The following is a 25351-nucleotide window of genomic DNA, read 5'->3' on the forward strand; positions in this document are numbered from 1 at the left end:
ACAAGTGGTTTGGCATCGCAGAATCGGCTCTAGAACAAGCGGAGAAAGAAAGGGCAACTCCGGAGTCTCAGTGGGCTGTCGTTACCTCTTCGCTATATCTTCTCGCAGGTTTTCCATCTTTAAGCATGGCGCGTGCAAGCATCTTGTGGTCCGCGCTCATCCGGATCGGTTTGGTGACTCATGCATCGCACGGAAAGTCGAAAGAAAACCTGGCTTTGTCATCTGGTAATGGGACAAAATCGCGCGTATCCGTGATCCCTGTCAATATGTTTGAGATGGTACAAGTGGCAACCCTCTTTTGGACGGTTGGTCTGAGCAAGACCTGCAGGGAGCAAGTTGCCTGCCGTCAGGCACTGGAAGAGATGTGGACCAATTCGGCGGTGGGGACTTGTATGACTGAATCCCCCAGTGCTTTCCTTGCGGCTGTGGACGTCGGATTGCAAACTGTGCTAGAGACGGGTGGACTGGATCTCCTCCCTGCAACAAAGGCCTCGCTCTTTCGCCTCGCTCTGCACGGCTTCACCACAACAACAAAGATCAAGCAGAGCACGGCCCAGACGACTGTGATGTCAGCATTACGATATGAAATTTGCATTCGCTGTCGTTTGCTAGCGGTAATGTTAATCCCTTTTGACAATTGTGATTTAGAATGGACGACCCAAATTTACGAGATGAAGTCATCATCTGGGGGATTGGAGCTAAACATGACACTGTGGAGCACAGATGTCGACACTTTACTGCAAATTTTGGAAAGTGACGGATATCCAATATCCTCGAGCTTTCACATGGGAGCATTTCACTTGCTGCGGCCATACCTGCGCAGTGTTACTGAAATGGATGACGATAGTGATGACGGAGATGTGTCCACTTTTGCGGATTTTTTGCCGCTTCTCGAGAATGAACGCGCTAAGACCGTTGCGAATGACGCGTCGGAGCGAAAAGATATGCTTAGGGACGTGCGCATTGTTGCGAGGCGTCTCATGCCACGCTTTCATCGTATGCTCAGCTTGTGGGTCGCCCCGCTGGATGCTGAACTTGTGCATTCCCAGATTCTGGAGCCCCATCCCACGCAGCGGCTTGCCTGTCTCCTGAAGTGGGAGGGTCTGCTTGAAATGCTTGGAGGGGATGAAGGGGAAGACGGAATGCCGACAGAGAGCCTGAATGGATATCGTCAAGGACTTTTCCAGGCAATTATGACCTGGCTACTCTTCCTTGAGCATGTAGAGGCAGTTGCGCTCTCACCATCTTTGCGTGACGCATATTCTACCTATGTATCCCTCTTAGACAGTCTCCCTGTCCTTTTGCTGGCCTGCTTCCGCATTTTGGGCCGCCGAGTTGGTTCTTCAGCAGACTTGGTATCCAGCCGATACGATCTGCAGGATTTGTGGGCAACGTCCCACAAGTTGGAAAGTGGAACGGGATCCAGCGCCACAAACGGGCACGACATTCGACGTTTGGTTGCCTATGTAGTGGTGCGTACAATTGTGACGTTTCCCGCGCTAGTTCGGAAATGGTGGTCCTCTGATTCGGAGCGTTGGCTCACCTCTAGCGTTTTCAAGTTTGTGGAGGAGTATGCCAGTGGACGCATCGTGCAGCGTGAGATTGATTTGATACATGCCAAGAGTAGAGGATATGAGTGCCCTTGGGGCGGCGGGGAGGACGAAATCGCCGTTCGCGGCAGCACCATCACACGGGAAGTAACTGCGCACTACCTGAAAGATGATTGTACCCTAGAGATTTTGCTGCGATTGCCACTGGCATACCCTCTTAGGAATGTAGAGGTGGAATGCACGCGGAGTCTGGGCGTTTCGGCGGACAAGCTGAATCGATGGCAGCTCCAAATTATTACTCTGCTGAGCATGCGCGATGGAAGTATTGTAGATGCCGTTGCCTTATGGGTGAAAAATTTACAGAGGGAGTTTGAGGGTATGGGTCCCTGTCCCATCTGCATGTCGATCATAGAAGCCCGCAACCTCTCTTTGCCTGAGCGTGAATGTCGGACCTGCCACAATCGTTTCCATAACTCATGTATTCTCAAATGGTTTGCCACGTCGGGTAAAAATCGCTGCGTCCTTTGCCAGCAACCAACGATTGGATAACTGGAGGAAAGCAATAGATTCAAGTACCATACTAATGAAAGTATCAAGTATATTAACCAGCCCGTTTTCGCATGACTTTCTTCATGATAAACCAGAAAAGCTAGACCTAAACAACTTCCAGGTTAGGATACGACGATCTGCCACGGCCGCCGAGGTGTTCAAGATGGCAAACGTTCTCAGTAGGTTGAAGCGTTCCGACGGTAAATCATACCCAAAAAAACGCTAATGAAGCTGGATACGATTCATAAAAACACTTCTTTGAAAAGTGCCCTAGGCTTATAGTGCGGTTGCAGTCGCCTGGCCTCGCCGTGCTTCTTTTCGTGCGTCTGCTTCCCGCCCTTTTTGCCACCCCTGATGTCAAGTGACATGCCCGTTTTTGACCCGGACTGTGATACGTTGGTATGCCAATCACTGCCATGCCGATAGAATGCTCATGTTCTAGTCTACTTTTCGACTGCCTGTCATACCCTGTCTCGGGGCGACTGGTGGCTGCGAGGTCCGGCTCCAGCCCTTACCCTCTTCGTCGCCAAATTGATAAGGAAGAAGCGGAACACTGTCTCGCAGCTGTCCTTCACGATTTTGAGCATGAAAGCTTGCGTCATTCCCTCGTACTTGTGTATCTTTAGTAGGTATTTATTTACGGTTTTGTACTTTTCTATTTCGTACGAGTCAGCCTATCGAAAGAGCACAGGAAGCGCGGCGTTTACGGCGCATGCACTGTACCTACCGTTCGAGTTTAACTATTTCTATCTCCTTTTCAAATATTGCAAACACACTACTGTTTAGACTGACAGCCAAATCGTGATTGAAAGCACGTGCGGTTGTAGATATTGCTACTCCGGTGGGTGCCGGTAAACACTTGTCGACACAACAAAAGGAAGGGAGGTTCCGCGGACGCCAGCGTACCTGAAAAGCACTTCCATACCTGCTTATGGCACGTAACCGAAGCTCAACATCCGAGCGCGGAAGTGAGCCATTAGGATCAAGGTATTTGGATGCAGCAACCTCACGAACTGACTTGGCCAAGCGGCTCAAGGAGGTGTGGGAGCATCTGACGACGCTCTCTCAGGACGACCGCCCTACAGGATTGGAGGGCTCTACCAAAGCCCTCGGGTCTTCTCGCATTCTCGACCACACAGACAAAGACGTGCGACTGTATACAGCATGTGCTTTGGCAGAGATCTTGCGTATCTATGCTCCTGAGGCGCCCTTCTCCTCTCCTGTGCTACTTCAAGGGTTCGCTCTCATCACAGCTCAGCTCCGGAGCCTGGTATCCGTGCCCGGAAAACAAGCACAAGCAGCTGCAGCATGTGGCCATAAGCCTGTGCCTGTTCTTTACTTGCTCCATTCGCTGGCTACAGTTAAATCCTGCATCATTTTGAGTGAGCTCGTACAGCAAGACTTGCCCCGGGCGGAGGAGGAGCTTGTTGACTTCTTCAGCTGTCTGCTGGGTTCAGTACGCGAAGATCATCCACTTGAGCTTCGAGAGCAGATCTTGGACATCTTGACAGCATGTTTGGCTGAGTTGGAAGTTGTGCCACAGGCGCTCCTGGATACGGTGCTGTTGTGCCTGCTTCCTGAGCACAAGGCCGAGTCCTCGCCGTCCTATCAGCTCACCCAGCTTTTTGTGGCCCGCTGCTTCGCGGAGCTGAATCCGCCTGTCACAGCGTTTATCAATCAAGTGCTTACAGGCAAGGGATGCGGTGTCTCAGAAATAGAGGAGGAACACGTCCACCCTCTCATTTACGAGCTGCACAAGGTCAACCCGAACTTCATGCTCTACATTTTCCCCAATGTTGCCACTCAGCTGGCAGCGGAAGACACCGCTGTGCGCGCGCGAGCTGTCGCCTTGTTCGGTCGCCTCTTTGCAGCCTTGCATGCGGATTATGGGAACGAATATCCCCGCATATTCCGTGAGTTCCTGGGACGATTCAAAGACAAGGACGCCTCTATCCGCGCCCAGGTCCTAGGCATCGGGGCTGTCATCATGCAGCGCAAACCCAAGTTGGCCGAGCAGGTTGCGCCGTTATTGGCAGCGCGTCTACAAGACCCGGAATGGGAGATCCGAGCTAAGACTGTCCGGGAAGTTTGTCAGACGGCCCTGCAATCCATTGAGCTAGTCTCCAAGACGCTGTTGAAGGAGGTCGGCGGCCGCCTCGCCGACCGCAAACCCCAAGTCCGCCTTGAGGTTATCCGTGGACTAGCGACCCTATATGCGGCGTACATCTCTCGCACCTGGTCGGAGGCCGAGCGACTGCATGACACCTTGCCGCAGGATTTAGAGGAAAAACTGGGCTGGATTCCTGGCACTGTCCTTCTGGGATACTCGTTGCCAGACAGTGAACTCCGTCTCAGCATCCTGCAGGTATTCGACGAGGTTATGCTACCCAAAGCTGCCGACTGTCAAGTCCGCACTACAGGCCTTCTTTTTATGTGGCACCGCCTTACGGCGGATGCGAATCGCGCCTTGCGGGCGGTGCTACAGGATCAGGCTATGGTCCAAGCTCTAGTTAATGAATATCTGGCTGCACGGTCGTCATGGCGTGCTGACATGGACGACGAATTACGGGAGGTGCGCCTGCAAGAGTGTGGGGAAGCTCTGCTCGAAGCGGTGCCGGTGTTGGACCGTCGTGCGAGTGGCACCAGCCTTCCTTTAAAATTGAACGAAACCAAGGACCAGCAAGCGCCAAAGCTTTTGCAGACCATCATGGACCCTCGGCAGCCCTCGAACCGTGTGTTGAAGGCAAGAGATGATCTGGCGGCCAAAGTGGGGTCGAAAAGTGTGCTTGGCGAGTATGTCCGCGTGCTAGCGCGCCGAGCGACTTCTTGTTTCGCCAACCAAGAGACACTGGCCGACCTGATCCAGCTGGCACGAGAGTTGCTGGAAAATGGGGAGGGTGGAGATGAAGAGGAAAATACTCTAGAGGGAGCTGTGGCTCTGACAGAGCTTTTGATCGAAAGCTTTCCAGTCCTGATGTCGGAAGCTCTGCCTCAGCTTCTGATGCTTTGCTGGACGGCAGGGAAAGAAGAAAATCTGCAGGTGCGACTCCTCCGCCTAGTTGCCACGCGGGCAAAGGGTGCCAGATATCTCGCGGACATGAAGATTGGCCATCGGTTGACAAGTTTGACTGTCAAAGGGGAAGCAGAAATGCTTTCAAATTTCAGACAGGGCACGCTAAAAGTCGTTCTCAAAAATGGCAGTACGAAGGCCTCTCGTCTGGCTGTCTCGGCGCTGTGTGAATTGGTGCCCGATCCGGAGGACGCCGTCTACGCCCGCCTCCTCAGAGAGCTTACTAGCGCCAAATCTCTGTCGCTGGTTAACCCGCGCTTAGAAGCAATGCTGCGTGCCTTGGCCGTACTCGCCGAGAGACATCCCCGGACATTTGAGACCCATGCTGCACGAGTACGAGCGTTCGCCCTGCGAAAGGTGCTACTTTACAGGGCCTCATCTAATAATGATTCTGATGATGAATCGGCATCTGGTGCCCTTCCTCAACTGATGGGTAGTGGCAAGACGCACAGCAAGAAGAAGCAAGCTACGAAGGACAGTCCTCACAGCCGAGGACTATCCGAGGAGTGCACACGAGCTTGCGCGGCAATCAAGTTTCTTGTGGCGCATGTACTTGGGCTACGGGCGGAATATGCGGCAATGCGTGAGGATTCTGTGTTTCTTCCAAAATCGACGATGGATAAGGCGGACAGGGACCGAAGCCCAAGAAGCAGAAATGGTGAGAGGGTTCATAAAAATGAAGATTCAAGACAATTGCGGGACCATGATGGGGAGCGTTCGTCGTATCTCAATGAGAACTCGTCACTGGTAGAGGTCAGCCAGGATGAGCTAGAGGCCTCGGCGAGCGAGGTGCTGGACCTTTTGTTTAAGATTTTGAAGGCAGAGGGCCGATTGCCTAGTCGAGTGGAGCTGAGCAAGAAAGACAAGGCACGCTTACGAATTGTCAGTGCCGGAGGCATCTTGAAATTGATGCGAAATCAGTATGTGCAGCATAGGCTACTAGATGCGCCGCGTTGGCGGTCGCTGGCTTGGATCATGTTGGACCCAGAGGAAATAACTGTGGCGGGTGCGTTCACACGTAAGCTGGCCAGGGCTGTGCGCAGCTCCAGAGTACATCTTAAATTCTTGGCGTTGCTTTCTTTGGCGGCCCTGGAAGAGGATGTAGCTGCCCGCAGAGAGGCTCGACAAGCAGTGACGCGGGCCGTCCAGAATCTGCGTCAAGCTTACGAGGAGTACATGGCCGGACAGGAAGAGGAGCCTTCGGAGGAGGCCAAGCGCAAGGTTACCACCTCCATGATGCCTGAGTACTTGCTACCTTACCTTCTCCACCTCCTGGCTCACTTTCCAGACTTCCCCACCTCTCCGCATGATAGCGTCCGCTGGCGACCCATACAACGATGTCTGGCCTTTGTACTCGAACCGCTAATGGCCACTCTCGGAACGGAGGCCGACAATTTATCGTTTCTCCTCCTCATGACCGACACCATCCTTACTAGATACAAAGATGCCTCGGCCGCTATCAAAAGGCAGGAAAAGGAGAAAAATAGCCTTATTAATGAAGATGATGTTGCCACTGAACGTCTGCACCAGGTGACACGCGTATGTCGGGAATTTCTTCGTTCTAAGATCAAAACTCAAGAGAACCTTCAAGCCTATCCAGGTAAAATCTATCTACCACTTCCGCTCTACGCCCCGCAAACGGGTAGACCCCGTACCTCCGTGCAACCTGAGAAACAGCGCGGCGAGGACAGGACGGAAAGTACGAAGTCAAAAGCGGGAAAGTTAGACGATGATGGGGAAGATGAGGAGGTGAACGGCTACAGAGACGGACCGGATTGGGGTTTGAGTCCAATTGCCACAGAAATATCCACCACGGGTACATCTGTTCTCGGTCAGCACTCTTCAAGAAAGTGTCCAAAGCCCACAAAGGAGGAAAGGATGGTGATCGCTGCTGGCGACTGTAGACAATCAAGGACGCGCCGGTTCAAGAGAATGAACGAGGAAGAGCGACAAGAAGGCGCTAGTCTTGTCGGAAATAAGAAAGGGTCAGGTAGTAAATATGAGAGAATGAGATACAGTGATGCGCAGGATCATGATGAAAATATGGAGAGCCGTCCTCTCGTGCGCCAAAGAACAGTAAGCCTAGGGGTGAGTGTGACAAAAAGTGGCAAAGAAGCCAAGAGGAAGCAAACGAAAAGGAAAGGACATGGCGTCGCAGACCAAAGCCCTTGCGCCTTCGATTATGACACATCGGACGACGAACATGACTCCGCGATGGACGAGGGGGATGAGGCTGCGCTCGAGGAGGAGCAGAAATTGCGCGAGGCCAGGGAGGCAATAGAGGCTCAAAAAATTTCTCGGGCTGATCGTGCCTTGAAGCGACGTGCGCTTTTAGAAGACGTCATCGAGAATAAAGGGGCTTCTCAAGAAAATGACCCGACCTTTCAAGGGGATGAAATGGAACAAGTGGCACATCCGATCAGCGCGCAAACAGGGAAGGGCAAGCGCAGCGCCCGTACAACGTACTCACAAGAAGAGAAAGAAGAAAACCCGGGAGCTTCGACCGCCGCGAAGAGACGGAAGCGGCGCGCATTGGGTTGAAGATTGGGAATGAGGCAGTTTCGAGAGAAATCAAGTGAGTACTTTGGATTCCAATATGCGGTAATGCGCGTGTGTGAGTTAAATCTTAAGTGTTAATAGAAGGTGGGAATAGAGAGAGTCGGAGAAGTAGGCCATTTGGTTGTGCCTGTCTGCCTATATGTGTCGGGTAAAAATCTACGGCTCAAAAAATGAAACAGCCTCTAAAAAAGTTTACAAAAGAATACACATGTTTCTATGGGTCCATCCCCTCCCCCTTTCTGTACACTGCTGTGCGGGCCGCTCTGCGAATGGTAAGGCAGGAACATTGCAGAAAGTCTCAACGGGGAAGTCTTCCACGCTACATCATGTCCACGAGTCGCTCTTTCTCCTCGCTTTAATCATAAGAGCATGGCGCGGGTCACCTTCTCCTGGTTTTTCTCCTTTGTTATACAGGCATGTCTCCTCGGATCTCTACTCGCCGCATGACTCGTCGCTCCCGCGTGTTGTCTCTAATCGCCTGATGGGCGACGCATCTGTTGTCCCACACCACCAATGTGTCCCTCTCCCACCTCACCCGGCACTGCAGCTCAGCTCGCGTCATGATCTCGAAGAGGTGTTCTAATATAGGCCTGCTCTCCTCCTCCGTCATTCCTGCCAAGTGCTTGGTGAAGAAGGGGTTCACAAACAAGGATAGTTCCCCGGTGTCGGGGTGCCGGCGGACGACGGGGTGCTCCACTTCGTCGTAAGCCAGCGACGCGACCGAAGGGTCTTTTTTAACCATCTTGTAAGCCGAGTGTACTGCTCGTAGCGGCTTCAGTAAGTCTACGAAAGCGGGCGACAGGGTTTTCAATGCAAGACTCATGTCACAAAAGACTGTGTCGTTTCCGTAGGCAGGAACTTCCATGCCGTACAAAAGCGCCCCTAAGGGGGGATGGTGCATGTACGAGCAATCTTGATGCCATACCTCCCCATAATGTCCCAGCGTTCCCTTCTCCCGAATCAGGTCATGGACCATGGGAAGTCCGTACTGGGCTTTCACCACAGGTCGAGCTTCAACTTCCCCAAAAAATTCCGCTATCCTGAGAAGGTCCTTTGCGCTTAAACATGCTTGATTCCGGAAGACGAGGACTGAATACTCATGGAAAGCTTCTTTAATCTCATAGATTGCTCGACTGTTTGCAACGAGCGCTTTCAAGTCTATCCCGGTCAATTCCGCCCCCAAAGCGCCAGTCAGAGGCCGTAAATGGAAGGCTTTGGCTTCTGTCCATGAGGCCGAGCATGGCATCGCAGATAGCGAAGCTGTTGAAGGCCTCGGGGAAGATGACAAAGGCACGCTATTCAATTCAAGTCTAATTCCTTGGGCTTGCGTTACGGAACGGTGCCTTGTACGCAGTGACCAGGAAGAAATTTGCCGGTGATGAGACACCAGGAGCTGCATTATTTTTTGCCGGGAATGATCTCCTAGAAGCGGACACATTAGAGCGGGCCGCTTTAAGCCTTCAACGAAGCGAGAAAGACTAAAAGAGTTCCACGATAAAAAAGGAAAAGGTATGTGGGAATGGTGAAAAAAGGTGTACAGCCGCGATTGTCGGGAGACGAGACGCAGAATTTGATGTCAAGCACGTTGTGAAGTTCTTTGGCGACAGCTATTTGAAGACACACGAATGCCGCCACATGGAGAAACTGATGTTTACCACGCGCATTACACAGGACTACAAGGACGCTTTGGTACTCTGCAATTGGCCATGATGCATCATCTACCGCGACTCTCTATGCGATGTAACTCTCTCGCTTGTAAAGGGTTGTTTGCCCCATTCGCGCTTACGTTTCGCTCCCAAGGATCGTCGGCCTTTCCACAGGCTGCGTCTACCCAAAGATGCTGGCCTCCCCCCCATTTATCGCATGAGGATGGCAAACGCAGCATTTTGGATGCCATGTCCGAACCCTCCTATCCTCATTTGGCGGACCGACCTTACCTGCGACAACCCATTCCATTGACTTCTCCAAACGACCCCGCAAATCGCATTAAATATGAAGTGACACTGGAAATTGACGAAGACATCGTGGAAGGCTACTTGGCTTGGATCCAAGAAGGACACATCCAAGAGGTCATGGCGCTGCCCGGCTTTGTGGGATGGAACATTTCGGCTTCGGAGGATAGCATAGCTGCAAGTCGGGGGATACATGGTCAACGCCGTGTGGTTTTTGTGGAGCAGTATGAGGTCGAGTCTCGAGAGTTTCTGGAGAAGTATTTCGTCAAATATGCTCAGAGGATTCGCGACGATCATTCCCGGATGTGGGAAGGCAAGTTTGCCGCCTCGCGGCGCATTCTCCACACGTTCGGCCGCCAGACTGACAAGGAAGCTGAGCTTTGGAAGCAGCGCGATGCAAAAAACAGCTTCCGTCTTAATAATTTGCGGTACCAGGTTGATCGAGTGCCTCGATTCACATCCGAGGGTCTGAAGGTCCAAGCTCTACCGTCTTCGTTGTGGGAAACACTGAAGCAGTTTTACCGGGCGCGCCGGCACGAGTCCGTGGAGGACCGCCTCGACCCGTCGGAGATTTCGATCAATACCTGGGTATCGCCCACTCTGCGCCTCGATCTCCCTCCCGCTTTGGCATCCGAGGTCGTCGGCACGCTCAAACCCATTCTTGAGTCCTGGTGCGGTGTGGCGGAGCTAGAGTCGACGGGTATCAGTGGCATTCGTACCTACCTTCCCGGCGCCACCATCCAAGAGCACGTGGACATGGCGACCACCAATGTCGTGTCCGCGCTTATCAACCTGGACCAGGATGTGAAGGAGCCCTGGCCTTTTGAAATGAGGGATCATTCTGGCAAGCTCCACGCCTTACATATGCGGCCCGGGGAGGTGGTCATGTATGAATCTGCGACGTGCGCACACCGGCGTTCTCGCCCGCTGCCACCTGGAGGCTACTACACGAATCTGTTTCTCCGTTTCAAGCCTAAGGGATGGACATTTACATACTAGTTAACATAGTAGTTGGATACGCCATGGACTTGAGCCTGAAAGAAAACGATGAGACCAGGGTAGGCTGGCGTGTGAGCAAGCGGGAGGCGGTATCGCTTGTGAGCAGCGGAAGGCTACAGTGCTTCTATGGAGCAACTTGACAAGCTTGTAAATGTGTGTGTGTGTCGATATTATTTCTAGCGTCGTAGTATAGCGCCATCACGTGACTGACGGCGAGACGAGGAGGCGTGCGTTCATTCCCGAGCTCACTTTGACATGAATGTGAAGCGACGGGGTGCTTTTGTGGTTTCTCTTTATCACAGCAGTGTAAAATAAAGTGGACAGTCAGGACTTGTTCGGCCACAATACTTCGCCCAGGAGAGCAGCATTGGCAAAAATAAGCGCCTCTTGATACCATTTCACTTCAGCTTTCAGGGTCTCTGTCGGGCAGAATATAGGTTCTTTTTCTCATCTTAAATTCACAAGGCACTGACGATTAGAAAACCAAACGCCTACTTGGTCGTCTCTGGTCTCTTCCTCTCCTTGACATCCGTGTCCCCCACTACATTCCTCTCCTGGCTCTCTCTCTTTCACCGCCCGACCCCGACCTCGCTTCTCCTCATTTCTGGCATGGACCGATACTTGGCCTTTTCCGGAAAGCGCAGCCATGACGTTGATTTAGAAATTCCCCCGGAATCGTACGGACAATAGCCCCGGCTATATGTCGTAGGCTCGAAGAGGCCAGAGAATTATCACTTCTGCTTCTTCTTGGGAGGCGCATCTTCCTCCTCCTCGTCTTCGTCGTCCTCTTCATCATCTTCGCCGTCGCCACCCTCCTCCTCGTCTTCCTCGTCATCCTCATCCCCGTCATTGTCTCCACCACCCCCCTCCTCGGCGCCCTCTTCATCGTCCTCGCCGTCCTCATCCTCGTAGTCGTTCTCCGAGTCGTCCTGTCAGGAATGCACGTGTCAGAACGCGATATTGAGTCGGCGTGGGTCTTTCGTCAGTGAAGCTTCTTCTTAACATTCCGCATAATTATCGAATGGAAGAATGCTCACAAAATTAACAAAAAGCGGGGAGCCCGTCTCGGGGGTACGGGTTGAATGTACCTTCCTCTCGCTTTTCGAGACCCGAAAACTGTACACTTTCTCTCTGCCCAAAGCGCCCCCCTTTACCGACCCGAATCACCTTACCTCGTCGTCGTCATCATCTTCATCGTCGTCGTTCTCGTTGTCCTCATCCTCCTCCTCGCCCTCCACATAGTCCTCATCCTGTCGTTGAAGATTGAAGTTATTTATTGCGGAGGGACTTCACATGCATGCTTTGCAGCCTAAGCCGCGGAGTAGGGAGTAACACACTTCACGACCCCTATCCCATTGGCTTTGACGGTGGAAATTTTGCGTGTTGTGCGGATCGCAACCTCACGGGAGAGAACGCTCACTTACATCCTCGCTGTCCTCGTCATCGTCCTCCACGTCTACCACGTTTTTAGGGACCTCCTCTGAATTACTCTGCCAATGAAGTATGAATGGTGATAAAGTGACGTGAGCCACGAGTAGCGTCGCAATCCTTTGCGAGTTTTGACTGGAGTTAACGTATATCACTAGGCCTCCGAATTCATTATGCAGGCGGCGTCTCCCACACTCACCATGCTTAGCTTTAAATGCTGTAGATAAATTCTAGTTGGGGCCGTGAAGCGTGCAAATAACCTGTACGCTGTAAAATGGGCGGGTCTTTATCCATTACTGGGCAAGAGTGTCAAAGCCTGGGTGTGGGCGGGGTGAATATAATCCATCGCCCCGCCCGATCGCCTCGCTTAAGGGGGCCGTGCGGGCTCGACCTCGCCGCCCTTCGCTCGTGCACACAGTATTGACAAAAAGTTCTCGTCGCTTTCCGTATGCAATTTCTCCACCACATCGCTGCAGGGAACCTCGTGTGAGCAGGCGGAAGGGGCTTTAAGCATGGTACGTGTAAGAGTGCCGACTGCCCGACTTCGTTTTCTCTTCTCGTCCTGGTCTTGTAGTGTATGCATTTGAAAACCTCATGTCTTAAAAAACCGGCTTTTAATCATATGTGGACTGCTAGATTCGATTTCTATTGCTTCAGAATCGTCAGGGTAAGACAAGGCTGTCAAAGTGGTATATCTTACCACCAAACGAGGCTGAAAAGTTTCGTTTGGAGGCGGACGTGCACAAGCTGATTGTGAGCCGGGATCGTAAATACACAAATTTTGTCGAATACCAGAATTACAAACTCATTTATCGGCGCTACGCTGGACTTTATTTCTCTTTGGGTGTGGATGTGACGGACAATGAACTCGCATATCTGGAGTCTATCCACCTGTTTGTTGAGCTCCTCGATGAGTACTTTCGCAACGTCTGCGAGCTCGACATTGTGTTCAATTTTAACAAGGTGAGGATCATGAGGGGATTCGTAAGGACGTTATTGACCGCGAACAGCTTACGGAAAGGCCTTGTCTGCCTTTTCAAGTGACAATTTCTCATCTCCACGCACGCGCGAACAGGTGTACTCCATCTTGGACGAATTCATTTTAGCGGGAGAGATTCAAGAGACGAGCAAGCGCGAGATTTTGGAGCGTATTCGGGATATGCAAGGATATGAGAAAGCCTCCGAAAAGTAGGGAAAGTCTTTCGACCTCGGCGAAACAAAACAAGTAAATCGTCATGGTGGAGAGATGAACAATTTTTGTACAAAGAAATCAGGTCAAAGGACGTAATTTTTGATGCAGAAGTACAGCAGGGTAATCAAAAAGAGAGTTTTGCTTCAGCTTAATTGGCTACATGTGCTCTGTACGCTAGGAATCATCGGAATTTTCATCGCCGTATCCGGCTCCGTCCGCCTCGAGACCATCGGCGTCCGCCTCATCTCCAACCATGTCCTCCTCGTCTCCCTCTTCCTCGCTGCTTCCATCCATGTACACCTCAACATCCCCATTATCGTCACCTGGTGCGAAGGTGTGATCGCCACTTCCGTGCTTGGAAATCTGAGCAAGCATGAGTTCCAATCGCCCGGAGAGGCCCAGCAGGCGAGGCAGCACGGTCACGCGCCGCGTGGCCACTTTGTGCAAGCCTGCCAGGCGCTGGTCGAGCCCTGGCGTGCCGATTAGGTAGCTTGTGTGGTGCAAAAGAACGAAACGGATCCATGGGCAGAGAGAGACTGCCCGATTGGGGCGCTTTTCCAGCTTTCGTACCAGCGTGTTTATGAAGGGGAACACAAGCGGTGCCGTGAGCAGTCGGACCGTCTTGGAAAGGATTTGTGTGTCTTGCACGGCCAGGCACTGCTCCAGCAGCTCTTCGTCTCCAGACTTGAGCGCTTGGCTTAAAACCGTGAAAAGCGAGTCCGCCTTGGACCCCATGCTTTTCGCCGCAGTCGCGACAGGCCCGGCAGCCACCAGAGCCCCGTGCCCCTCCAGGCCCTGCGACAACCCCTCAGCCATCTTTTGCAGGCGGCGCCCCATCGTGTCATCATCTTCAGTGTCGCCGCGCATTTCAATCATTGCTCCCACCCCGGCCGCGTTGTTCAGTCCCGAAATACCATGTTCATCCAAAGCCGTCCTCTTGGAGGCTGGATCCTGCATCTCCACGGCCTTCACTTCCCGCCGCTTCCGCTTGTTGCTCGCCAACCCATCCTCCTGCTTCCCCTTCTCACTAGTCAGCCTACTCCCTTCGAGCAAGACCCTCGGTAGCAATTCGTCTGTCTCCTCGCCGCTTGCGATGCTAAAGCTCGTGAAAACAGGGGCGCTCTCCGCGCCGTACGCAAGGCCCACTCGCCATGCTATCGATCCCTTCCTCCCCGCCCATGGAAGGAAGCAAGCTGCAAGCGCCGACACTTTTTCGCTTTCTTTGCCATCAGTCACGGTAAGTACACGCAGCGTGGTGGGCGGAGCTCGTGTTCCAGCCCTGGCAAGAGCCCCCGCGTCCTCACCGCTGCCAGCCGAGTCACACGGCGGGGCATGAGCAGCTGCCCAGCTCTGCCGAAGTACGCGCACACTACCCGTGTCGCAGCATGCGAGAAGCGTAAGAACGATAGCCCCCTTCTCCCTCCCCGATGGATCAGCTCGCAAGGCCAGCCAGGTGGGACAGCCGTCCAAAGCTGCAGTGAGCACTGCCTCTTTGTCCTTGCCCTGACAGCTGAAAATGTTGATGTGGCGAGAGCCCACCGACGCCGTGGCTAGGAAGTGTCCATCTTCCGAAAACGCCATATGTGTCACAGCAGCCGCATGGCCGGACGAGATCTTCTTTCGCCGCTCCCCGCTGACCAAGTCGATCAAATGGATCCGTGTTCGCGCCACCGCCAAGATGGCGCTGCCGGCAGGACCCACGACCAAGGCTGAGGCTCCGTGCTTGTCCCCAGTTAGTCGCCGCCTACACTCACCAGTCCCCAGACCCCACTCCAGTACGTCCCCATCACCCGCATTCGAGGTGTAAAGCCTACTTCCATCGGCGCTGAAGGCCATTCCCGTGAACCGCTTCAAGCTTTGCCCCTCTCCCAACCGACATGCCAGCACGCCGCGGGTCAAGTCCCACACGCTCACACACCCTCGATCAGTCCCCAGTGCAAGGAGTCCCATGGCGTTGCTTGGATTTTGTGCCACTTTAGTCAGGTTCTGAAATTTTGATTCGAAGTGGAGGGGTATCTACACGTGAGACATGTAACAGCTGGAGAAGTCGTGGTGGACAAACATGCGGTGGAACGGGAAGTCTGGAGAAGAAGACAATGACAGAACAGCTCAGAGCTTTTGATTTTATCACGCTTGCACATCAATAACACGGACCAATTTAAAAGCTTTCTTGGAAATTTCATCTCATCACGGCCAGTATGTCAATCATCACTCCTCCAGATCTGCCACAGAATGAAATTGCTTCGTGATAGCTCTACCCCCTACGCTTGCGTACCTTGTCGTTCCATGCCAAACCTTGCATCCATGCCAGGCAGGTATATTGGAAGGCAAAATGATCTTTTTCAATGTACTTCTGCCGAAGGGTGCCTGCTGCCTGGAAGGGGATAACGCATGGGAAGGCAAGACGGAGGTCATCATGTCATGCCTCTTCCGCATGAGGTTTAACACAAGAAACGGATACACTACGTCATAATGTTCATGTTCTGTGCGTGCGATTCATTGGGGAAATGGAAAGAAGAGCGCCAAAATGTAAGAGGATCACATTTTTAGGTTATCTCTTTGCTGAGCTCTCCGAGATAGCGTAAAGTCGCGCACATAATCACGTCACTGTCGCCGTCATTTATTCAGCACGTGAAATATTTTACTTCCATTTTACTTTCAATCCACTTAGTACCCACGGTTGTACGCGTGGTATACGAAGAAGGAGCCACATGACCGGCCCACACGCTCGTCCGAAGTGCTGGGGTACATAGGCTTTTATTACTTACTGCATTGTACACTCGTATTCTGTTGTCCGTCGCCACGTGGACCAAAAGCTCTCCATCTGAAGAATATCGCCACATGCTATTTATGATGTGTGTTTTAGGGGGAAAATGGCAATGAGTACGGTGAAGCGAACGCAGTATCTTGACAAAGAAGTTTTCTACTGCCGGGCAGCATGCTGAGCGAGCGGGTAGACTGCTCCATGTATGGTACTACGACCACCACTTGGTCCGTCGCAAAACTTAATTTTCCATGCCAATTCTTTTCTCGGATTTAGGCTCCAATAACAAAGGAAAGCCAGCCCGTCCGGCCCGTGCCCAATGCATGGCTACCGCCCTCGCCCCGTCGCTGCCGCCTCGCTGAGACTCCTCCCACTCTCCTTCCTGTACGTCCCGCTCCTCCCGCGGCGGCCCAGGCCCCCCGGTCGTGTCTCCATAGGAGGCGCTTCGTGCTCATCTGGTTTTATTCTGCTGTCCTCACACCGCACGGGATTTGACACTCTGCGGCTTTTCAACACTCGACCTGCCTAGTCAACAGGAATGGTTGAGGAGGAAGGAAACAAGCCTCAGAGTCCCGGATCTGCGCATGAGGAACCGTGGACGACCCAGTCTACACTATCTGCATTTGATTCTTTGCAAGTTACTGATAATGAAGTCAATGATGCTAGCTTGGAAGCTATGCAATGCCGTCAATCTTCAGGAGAGCAGGCAAGGATCGGCGCTGAAACGTATGAGCCCCTACCAATGCGAATTGGGGAGCCGGGGTTAGCGCATATTTCAACCGTTGTCGAGACGGATGCAGAGCTTCAAAAGGAAATTGCGAGGGCTCGAAAAGTAACAGCGAATGTAAACAAGAAAAGAATTGGCAGGAGCGTCCAGCCAATTGTCGCGGCTGAAGAGGATGAATGTCAACCCCATGGTCACCATGATGCAAAAGCTGCCCGTCAGTACCATTCATTGACCGATTCAAAACCACAAAGAGCTTTGGGCCCTTGTGATGAGTCAATTGGAGTAAGACGTAATTTTTCCACATCAAGACGCCCTTTGTTCGATAGTTTCTTCGAAGAGGGGGAACCAAACGATGACTTCGGCGATTTCGCTGGGCCAGTCGTTCTCTCAGATGACTATACGTCTATAAGGCAGGACCCGAAGCCTGCCATATCGGGAAATTCCTTTGAAAGTTGTCTATCCTCACAACGGAGCTCAGAAAAGCGTGCGAAGTCCTACAAATCTTCGTGTCGATCTTTCTTTCATGCCTCTGGCGATTTGACGCCCTTGACGATGGCTGCCAACAAACACCAGGCGCATCGCGCGATTCATGAACTCGAGGCAGTGGACATTAATGGACTGTTTGCATTAAATCAGATGAAGTGGAAGAATGCGAGAACGTGCTTTTGGTTCGACGCTGTCTTGTGCAAGATTCTGCATTCGCAAGCCAGGTGCTCTTTCCATTGTCTTCCTTTCACGCGGCTATCTGAAAAAGCTAATCTTCATGAAAACGTGGAAAGCATGAATAAAGAAGAGCCGGGGGAAATTCTACCAATAGTAGATGTTGCGAGTGCTCAACCACGAACTTTAGCGCCAGGAGGTTCATTATCACGTAAGCATGCACCGGTCACAGAGAGAATGAGACACGAGGGCGATAAGTTCTTCAGAGAGAAGCAGAGAGATTTTGAAAAAAATATGCAAGACCAAGTTATGGATGATTATCGTGGCGGTACAAGGATCGTGGAAGAGCAAGAAATCGCAGGGGACTGCGTTGAATGTGAGAACGAAACTCGAGAGGAGCCCTTTCACTCGAAACATACATCCCGAGAGAATTTGATGCTTGGCTATGAAACCCTTTCTGAAAAGGCTACAGCCGTGCTTTCGGAGATATATCTCCCTGATCTGAGCTTCATGCTGGCCAAGGTTCCTGTTGAGAATTCACCTGAGCCTCAAAAGTACCCCTGACGTCTTCGTGATATGAAAGAATCGCCGAGGGAGAAGCATAAACAAAGCTACGCCGCCAGCTACGTACACAAAGAGGTTTTCTGTCGCTACACGTTCAATTGCTTTTGGCGTTCACGCTTTTCTATTAAGACAATTACTCCACCACACGGCCACTCGCCGCTGTTCGCCTATTCTCTGCTGGAGCAATTGCTCGTCACTTCCACGCATCCTCCCTCAATCGAAAGAGCCGCCTCAGCCTATTTGGAATCATTCTCTCTCTCGAACGTATCACTGTACCAGCGACTCGAATTCGCTTGCTCTGTCTTAAGCCCTTAGTCGTGGCTTCATATCGCGGTGCCATGCCTCAAAACGGACCTTGAGTTGCAGCGCCATTCGTGTCACCGCGTGATCTTCCCCATTGTAGAGGACGCTGTTTTCCCACAAGCGCCCCACATCATCCGAAAATTTCTCCAAAGAAGTACCATACACTTGACGCCTGACTCGCGCTTCTAAGGTTGTCAAACTCACTGGAAAAGGTACGATGGTACTGTACCCTGGAACATTGTCACCGACGTCTTCTATAAAAGGTCCTGCCGAGGGATGACTTTTGAGCTGCCGCAACAAGGCCAAACACTCTTTCGAAAATTCATCATCAGACGCAATTGGCAACACGGCGCCTGTTCTGGGCCTGGTCCTGCTACCTCCATTGCTCTGGGCTCCTGACTCTCTCGTTGAAATAGACGAGCCTTCGTCAGACTCCTCGTCGAATATGTCGTTGTCTCCCGCTTCTTTGTACGAGACAACAGCCCGTTTACGAAATGATGACCGTTGTGGGTGTTTGACGCCACGGACATGAGAAGATGAGGAACCTGTGGCCAACCGTTTTTTGTGTTTGCGGGACCTCAGACGCTTACGGCCGCCGTTGTCGTCCGAGTCACAATCCTCCTCGCTCTCGGTCTCTTCTTCATCATCGTCTTCTTCATCACTTTCTCCTTCCAAGACAGAGCGTTGAGTGGAATGGAACCCTCTGCTTCTGGCTGACTGGCCTCGACTTTTACGAGGCACCTTTCTTTCTTTGTCGTACAAGATTGCTTTGTCCAAAATGAAGAGATGAAATGCGGCTGCCGCGGCAGTAGTACCCAAGCGCAACAAATGGGAAGAGGTTGCAGCATAAGATCGGCGGAGAGGATGGAACCAAGGCTTGAGCCATTCCGGATGCAAGCATGATTCCAGAAGCAGAAGCCCCTCCATTACCTCGTGGGGTGTCTCTGCCTCCATCAAATGGTTTATCCACTGTGCTTGAAGCGCCTCCGTCCAATAGCAAACAGGCGCTCGAACAGGCCCTACCTCTCCGTCACCCGCATGGATATTAGTACTGCCTCCACCGCCCAAATGAGCAATGCTGCCACCCAAGTCCTCAGGGCTCTCGAGAAGCGCTCCATTTGGCAAGGTTTCTTTGAGCTGAAGCAAGGCAATGCGCAAACCTACTACCTCATCAGCATCTTCTGGGATGTCTAGTTCAACCGACTGCCGTAAGCTGTAACGACCGCCCCGTGAAATATTCAAAAAGCTCAAGTGGCTGTTGAGAACCGATCGCACGGAAGTCGCCGCTCGCCGTGCCCGCACTTCAACTCGTAGACAAAGTGGCTTGATTTCCCGGCTGAACGTATCCACCGTGTAGCGCAAAGTGTATAAACCAGGCAGAAGAAATTCGTACACGTTGAACCAAAAAATATGGTCCTTGTGCGCCCGCGGGGTGCTAGACTCCTCAACCTCCTCCCCACCCTTGAAAATTTGGAATCTCACCCCAAGATTTCGACCCTCCCAGACCTTATCTTCCGCGTCCACCAGAACAACTGCATGGTACTTGCGAGTTTTTCGCACGGCCGCTTTGCGCTCCAACGAATCACCCCAAATATCAGGGTCGACTTCTATGTCCAATACCTCCGAAGGAACCGGAGATTGGTTTTTCTCTTCCCAAAATTTCAAAGCGACCGGCCTCGAGACTTTTTTCGTCTCCATTGCCTGCTCTCCACCTCCTTCCTCTACACCATCTGTTGATACGGTCTTGGCATCGTCATCGAATCCTGCGCCTTCGACAAGCCCCTCTTCCAAACCGTCCAGTTTTGGGCCTCCAGAGTCTCCAGAGGGGTTTCGCACAAACATCGAATCATCCCTCGGAACCCTAACCTTGGGCTCACCTAGCAACTCAGCTTCAATTGCTTCTCGAAGGCGCCCTTCTTTGGAGTGACGCGTGTCCAGATAATCAGCAAGACGACGAATGTCTTCGCTGTCCTGATAACAGAGCCAAGTTCCAGGCCCAACAGAAGCCATCCCTTCTGCCCCCCCCTGCAAAGGCAGCTGTGGATCCGTCCCTTTCACCTGCGCGTCGCCTTCCTCTGGCCGAACCCACACGTATAGGCGCATTTCGTCTCCAGGAATCTTCCAATAGCAACGACCGTGGCGGTCTTGACCTAGGGAGTAGGTGCGTGTTCCACTTATTCTCAACGCTGCTTCTATAACGGCCCTTGGGTCCTTCTTATTCATTTGTTGTACAGCATTTTTTCTATTTTTGTCGACTCCGTGTCCCTCAGTGCCTTGCTGACACGCCACTTGGTCGTCACTTGCTGCAATGCTTTGTCCCTGGAGCTTCTGATCGTGTAAAGCACGCGCGCGGAATGCCAGCATTTGAATCGCACAACGTTCGTGAACGATGGGGCAATGCGCTGAGAAAGGAAATCGACGACTTTCCGCAGTGTCTATCCGCGGAAAATAGGGAGCCACCGCGGGTGGGGCGGATATTGTGGACAAATCGGCAGCCCTGGCTGCATTAAGTTGACCTGACTGTGACATACTTTCTCCGTCACCTCCATCGTGCCCCTGTTTTTGGCCAATTTTCTCCGCAAAAAAACTCTGCTCATTTTTTCCACGTGAGACGCTCTCACTTGTCACAATGTCCGCCACTCCTTTTCCATCTGATGACTCGGAAGAAGATTTCGATTTCTTTGTCACCTCTAATTCTCTGTTTGGGTTTCGCTTTCGCAAGTTCTCTGAGATCCATGGGTCTTTCGCTGGCTCCAATGCCACGTACTGTTCCGTCTCCGCAAGCGTTTGGCCGAGCACCAACGGACTGCACACCTCCATCTCCCCGTAACCGCAGTACTCACATTTGAGCCGCATGGCTTTGCGAATACGTAATGAACCTTCAGAAGTGCTCGAAGGGGTCGCTGAGCTTGTGGAAATGAAGCTCCCTTTCTCTTGCACTTGCTCCTTTACTTTGGCTGCATCCCCAGCACTTCTCCTCTGCTCCTCACCTTGCTTGAACACGCCGGAGCCACCTGGAAGCACAAAAGCAGCTTCTTGCGTTCCAGATGACCCCACTGTCTTTTTCTCTTTTTTCTTTTTCTCATCTGACGTCAGGCGCTCCTGGATTTTCTCCTCCACGAAATCTTCCAACAGCGCATTCTCGATAGCCAAGCGTTGGCCTTCAAGAAGATCGTCCACGTCAACAGCCTTCACCACAAATCGTTGGCGCTGACGTTGCTTATTAATCTCCCTCTTTTTGGCCTTGCATACGCGACAGAACCATTCTTTTTCTGGCGCCTCAGTCAAATTTGGATTTAGGCACCTAAGGTGGATCTCTGTGGGGCAGCTTTCACAGAGGACAACTTGAGAATCATCAACGTCCTTTGTGGTAGCCTTGCATTCACAACAGACGGCTGTCTCCTCTTCACCTTGGTCTTCCCCGTTCTCGCCATCCTCGTCGTCTCCCTCTTCGCCCTCCTCAACAGCAGCTGCTGCTGCTTCCTCCGCCATGTACTCTTCTGTCATAGGATCTTTCCACGCCAAAACCGCCGCATCACCTCCGATGTCTTGCAGCTCTTTTCGTAATTCTTCCTCTTCCTTAGGTGGCCGCTTACGTAACGCTGCCAGCTTTTGATCTTGCCTTTCCAAAAACGACCTAATTATGCCTGAATGCGTAGAGGCAGCTTGGCAAAGTGAATCCAGTATCAAGAGCTGGTGTCCCGCCTCTGTCATTTCCGTAGCCTTTTTACACGCGTCGATTTCTTTGTGAGCGTCTGAAACCCGCCCCCCTAGCAGCGCAAGAGCTGCCCATATCCCTAGCAAATCAGGATCAGCCTTGATCTTTCCGAGGGCCGTCCGGCTCACTGTCACGTCTAACAACGGCGGGAAGGACATCCCGGGCCCCCACTCCCCGACTACCATGCGGAGCCACAGCAGCATATCTCGGGATTGTGCGCTTAAGTGATCTGTCGCCTCCACGTAATCCTGAGGAAGAAGATCTCCCTGTTTATCTTCCTCGTCGAACCCCAAGGCAGGATAGGCCTCACGACGCACCCGAAAATCAAGGCATTCCGTGCAGTGCCACAGATCTGTCTCTATATCTACCCCCACATCTGCGCGATTTTCGTCTTGATAGGTTAAGGACCGGTGGCAATCTGGGTGTAACGTAAGTGCGCAGCGGCAGCAGATAACTTTGGCGGTGTGGCGAGAGAGAGGTTGACGGCAGGCTGAGCAAGGCTCCACCAAATCCTGACAGAGACCGCGCATCTCATCCACGGAGAGACGCTTTTCAGGCGCCTGCTCCAAAACCCAAGCTTGTAAAAGACGATCAAATATTGCATGAAATTTCTCTGCGGCTCCCCAGGCTTCAGAATCCTCAATGTTGCAAGCCCATGAATTCCGGCAAAGTAATTCCACGTCCTGCACGAGCTCCAGCAATCCCCCAGCCTCAGTACCATCCGCAGAATAACTCCCTCTCTTCAATTTGAGAATCAAGGTTGCCACGGTAAGCGGCTCCCACACATTCAGAACGTAATCGGACAGACTGCTTTCAATATCAGGGTCCTCCGTCCCCTCAGTACCGACCCTTTCGGAGCATGAATGCTGAAGGAGACGTTTTAAAAGGCATGCAACGCGTCTCTCTTGCTCAGACCGACAAGCTTCTTCCAGAATGGCGTCTAACTCCCGAGACATCTCTACGGCCATCTCTTCTTCTTCTTCCTCTTCCTCATCTTCTTCATCAACAGCTTTTTCCTCCTCTCCATCCGACTTGGTGTCCTCAAGTCTCTCTTTTTCTGCCCCTGCCGAGGTCGGAGTGACACTTGGCTTTTTGTCTTCGGCAGTTTCAGCAAGTGTATCTTCATCATTCGTTTTAGTGCGATCGGAGAATTGAACGTCTGAAGAATTAGCCTTCCGAGCATGGTCCTTTCCACCTCCGTTCGGGGCGGTCGCCGCTTCCTTTCGTGCGCCGCATGAGGTAGAGCAGATGCTGATATCCCCAGACTCTTCCCGCCCAAGCCTTTCACTGTCTTTGTGAATCCCAACATGACCATTCTCTGTATCTCCTACCTCCTGATATCCTTCTCTCGTGGATGAATAAATCGTATTTTCCGCCGCATTATTCGCGTCAAACCCATCCTTGCTTGACGACTTTAACGAGCGTTTCCCAACCGCCAATGCTGCGCGGCGTTCCAGACGAGCTTTAAGAAGTTTGAGAGTCACCTTGTTACGGCGTGGATTTATGCGACCTCTCATACATTCTGCGATGTCCTTGTCTGAGAATCCGAGGTAGGAATATATGAACATCACCAAGCTCAGGCGTGCTATCTCCTTCCACGTCAATTTGTTCAACGGCATTATCAAGCCACTCTTGCTTGAGCAGACTTCTTCCATCAGGTCACCCGTATGGCCGCTCTTGAGCCCCAACACATATTCGACGTCAGGAGTCACGGCCCGCACCAAGGCTATGCACAAGTCTTCGATCAGCCGCGCCGCCTCCTTCTTGCGGCCCTCCGCCTCCGCAAGTGGGCATCCCGCCTCCTCCGGCTGGTCCAGGGCCAGGAGCGCCTGAGCCAGCTCGGGTAATGTCGGGACTGCCAGCAAGCCTAGAGGCCGCGCAAAAGTGTAGATGAAGTTGCTGCACGATATGAGTTTGGCTCGTTGCAATCCTGGCAACGCCGAAAGCGCAGAAGGCGTCGACGGCGAAGGAGGCGTGAGTCGGGGCAAGTCGATATCTTTGACTCTGTCCGCCTCATCATTTGTAGCTGGCTGTGAAAATATTGAGCGCTCGCGAAGCCAGGGGAGCTCTTTTTTAAACTTATTCAAAACCTTGTTCTTCGCATCGCTCCGCTTCTTCTGAACCTCCAGGCGCACCATTTTTCGAATTTCCTTCTCCATTTCGGGGGCTACAGTAGCCTTCTTCCTCTTGCGGGCGGCTAAACTTTTTTTCACGCCACAGACTTGAGAGGGTGCACCTGCAGCATCATCATTATGTTTAGATCCGTTGACCGGCGATGACTTTCTGTTGGCTTTCGACTTCACAGTATCCTGGATGATAGGCGATACATCTTTTTCCGCTTTCATCTGCTTTTTCATCTTTTTACACGCCTGAAAATCTTCTGGTGAAATACTCTCTGGGGTGATATTTCTGTTGCTCCTATCACTCGCAACACGCTTCACTGTTTGGGTCGCAGAGTGATAACTCCCACGAGCTTGTCCATTCTCTGAGATAACAGCACCTTGGGCGGAGACAAGGCGCTGCGTTTCTTCGTTTTTCCCCGCTTCCGAATCCCGATCATCAACTTCCTTGCCAGCGGACCCCTCCATTCGGTTCCGTGAAGTCGGAGAAGATTTTTTGATGTCGCTTCCCCACGTGCTCCGGCAGGTTGGAGAGGCCACAGCAGCTTTCGAATGGGAGGTCGGACTGTCGGACGCAATGTTCCCTCCTTTAAAATGTTCCAATTCGTCATCGAACAGTTCGGACGCCATACTCAAGGCTTTCGGTTTCGATGACCCGTTTGTGGTGACGGCACCTACTTGCTTGGCATGTCCTGTCCCACGTGGGGCCTCCACTGACCTTTCCTCTTCGTGGACCCGCCGCGACCCTTCGTCGTCCGAGCTGTCGTCTATCATAAAATGACAATACCTGCTTGAAATATGATTGCGTGGCTTTATCAAAGAACATTGTGACTGTATGGTGTGGTATAAGTCGTTGGCAGACAAAATCGCCAGGGCTATCATCTGCAGCGAAAACGAAGGGGAGGGACGAGGTAGACCCTCAAGCCTTCCATGGAGCAGGAAGCCGGCAGGGGAAACAATCGAACGATTGCAAAGATAAACAAATGTGTTATTGGTGTCCCTGTCGCACAAATGCTTTAAGTCCTGAATCGGGGAAATTGGCGGACGGTGTCTCGCGGTAGTCGATAGAGGTGGGAAACAGGCAGCAAAGGCATGTTCGTATGGAACCCCATGAGAGTGGCGAGTACTACTAGTAGTAAGTAGGGGAGTCCCTCACCCCTGAGAGAGCTCGCCCGGTTAAACAACGTGAACCGCGA

At 52.2% G+C, this 25351-nt stretch overlaps 3 protein-coding genes across 3 annotated transcripts; 1 reads left to right on the forward strand and 2 right to left on the reverse strand.

Annotated features, from left to right (window-relative positions):
- Positions 1-376: 376 nt before the first annotated feature.
- NGA_2053900 (e3 ubiquitin-protein ligase listerin) lies at positions 377-2157 on the forward strand (the record flags this gene model as incomplete). The annotated part of the gene is made up of 1 exon (XM_005856278.1): positions 377-2157. A coding segment is annotated over one exon (1723 nt), but the record flags the coding sequence as incomplete, so codon positions are not given.
- Positions 2158-8249: 6092 nt separating this feature from the next.
- On the reverse strand, positions 8250-8869 carry NGA_2027600 (alpha-ketoglutarate-dependent taurine dioxygenase; the record flags this gene model as incomplete). Its single annotated transcript, XM_005856275.1, has 1 exon — positions 8250-8869. A coding segment is annotated over one exon (620 nt), but the record flags the coding sequence as incomplete, so codon positions are not given.
- Positions 8870-16590: 7721 nt separating this feature from the next.
- On the reverse strand, positions 16591-24949 carry NGA_2109700 (bromodomain containing protein; the record flags this gene model as incomplete). The annotated part of the gene is made up of 1 exon (XM_005856282.1): positions 16591-24949. A coding segment is annotated over one exon (6632 nt), but the record flags the coding sequence as incomplete, so codon positions are not given.
- Between the last annotated feature and the right edge of the window lie 402 nt (positions 24950-25351).

Source organism: Nannochloropsis gaditana (assembly GCF_000240725.1).
Source record: "Nannochloropsis gaditana CCMP526 unplaced genomic scaffold scaffold011, whole genome shotgun sequence".
Classification (NCBI taxonomy): domain Eukaryota; class Eustigmatophyceae; order Eustigmatales; family Monodopsidaceae; genus Microchloropsis; species Microchloropsis gaditana.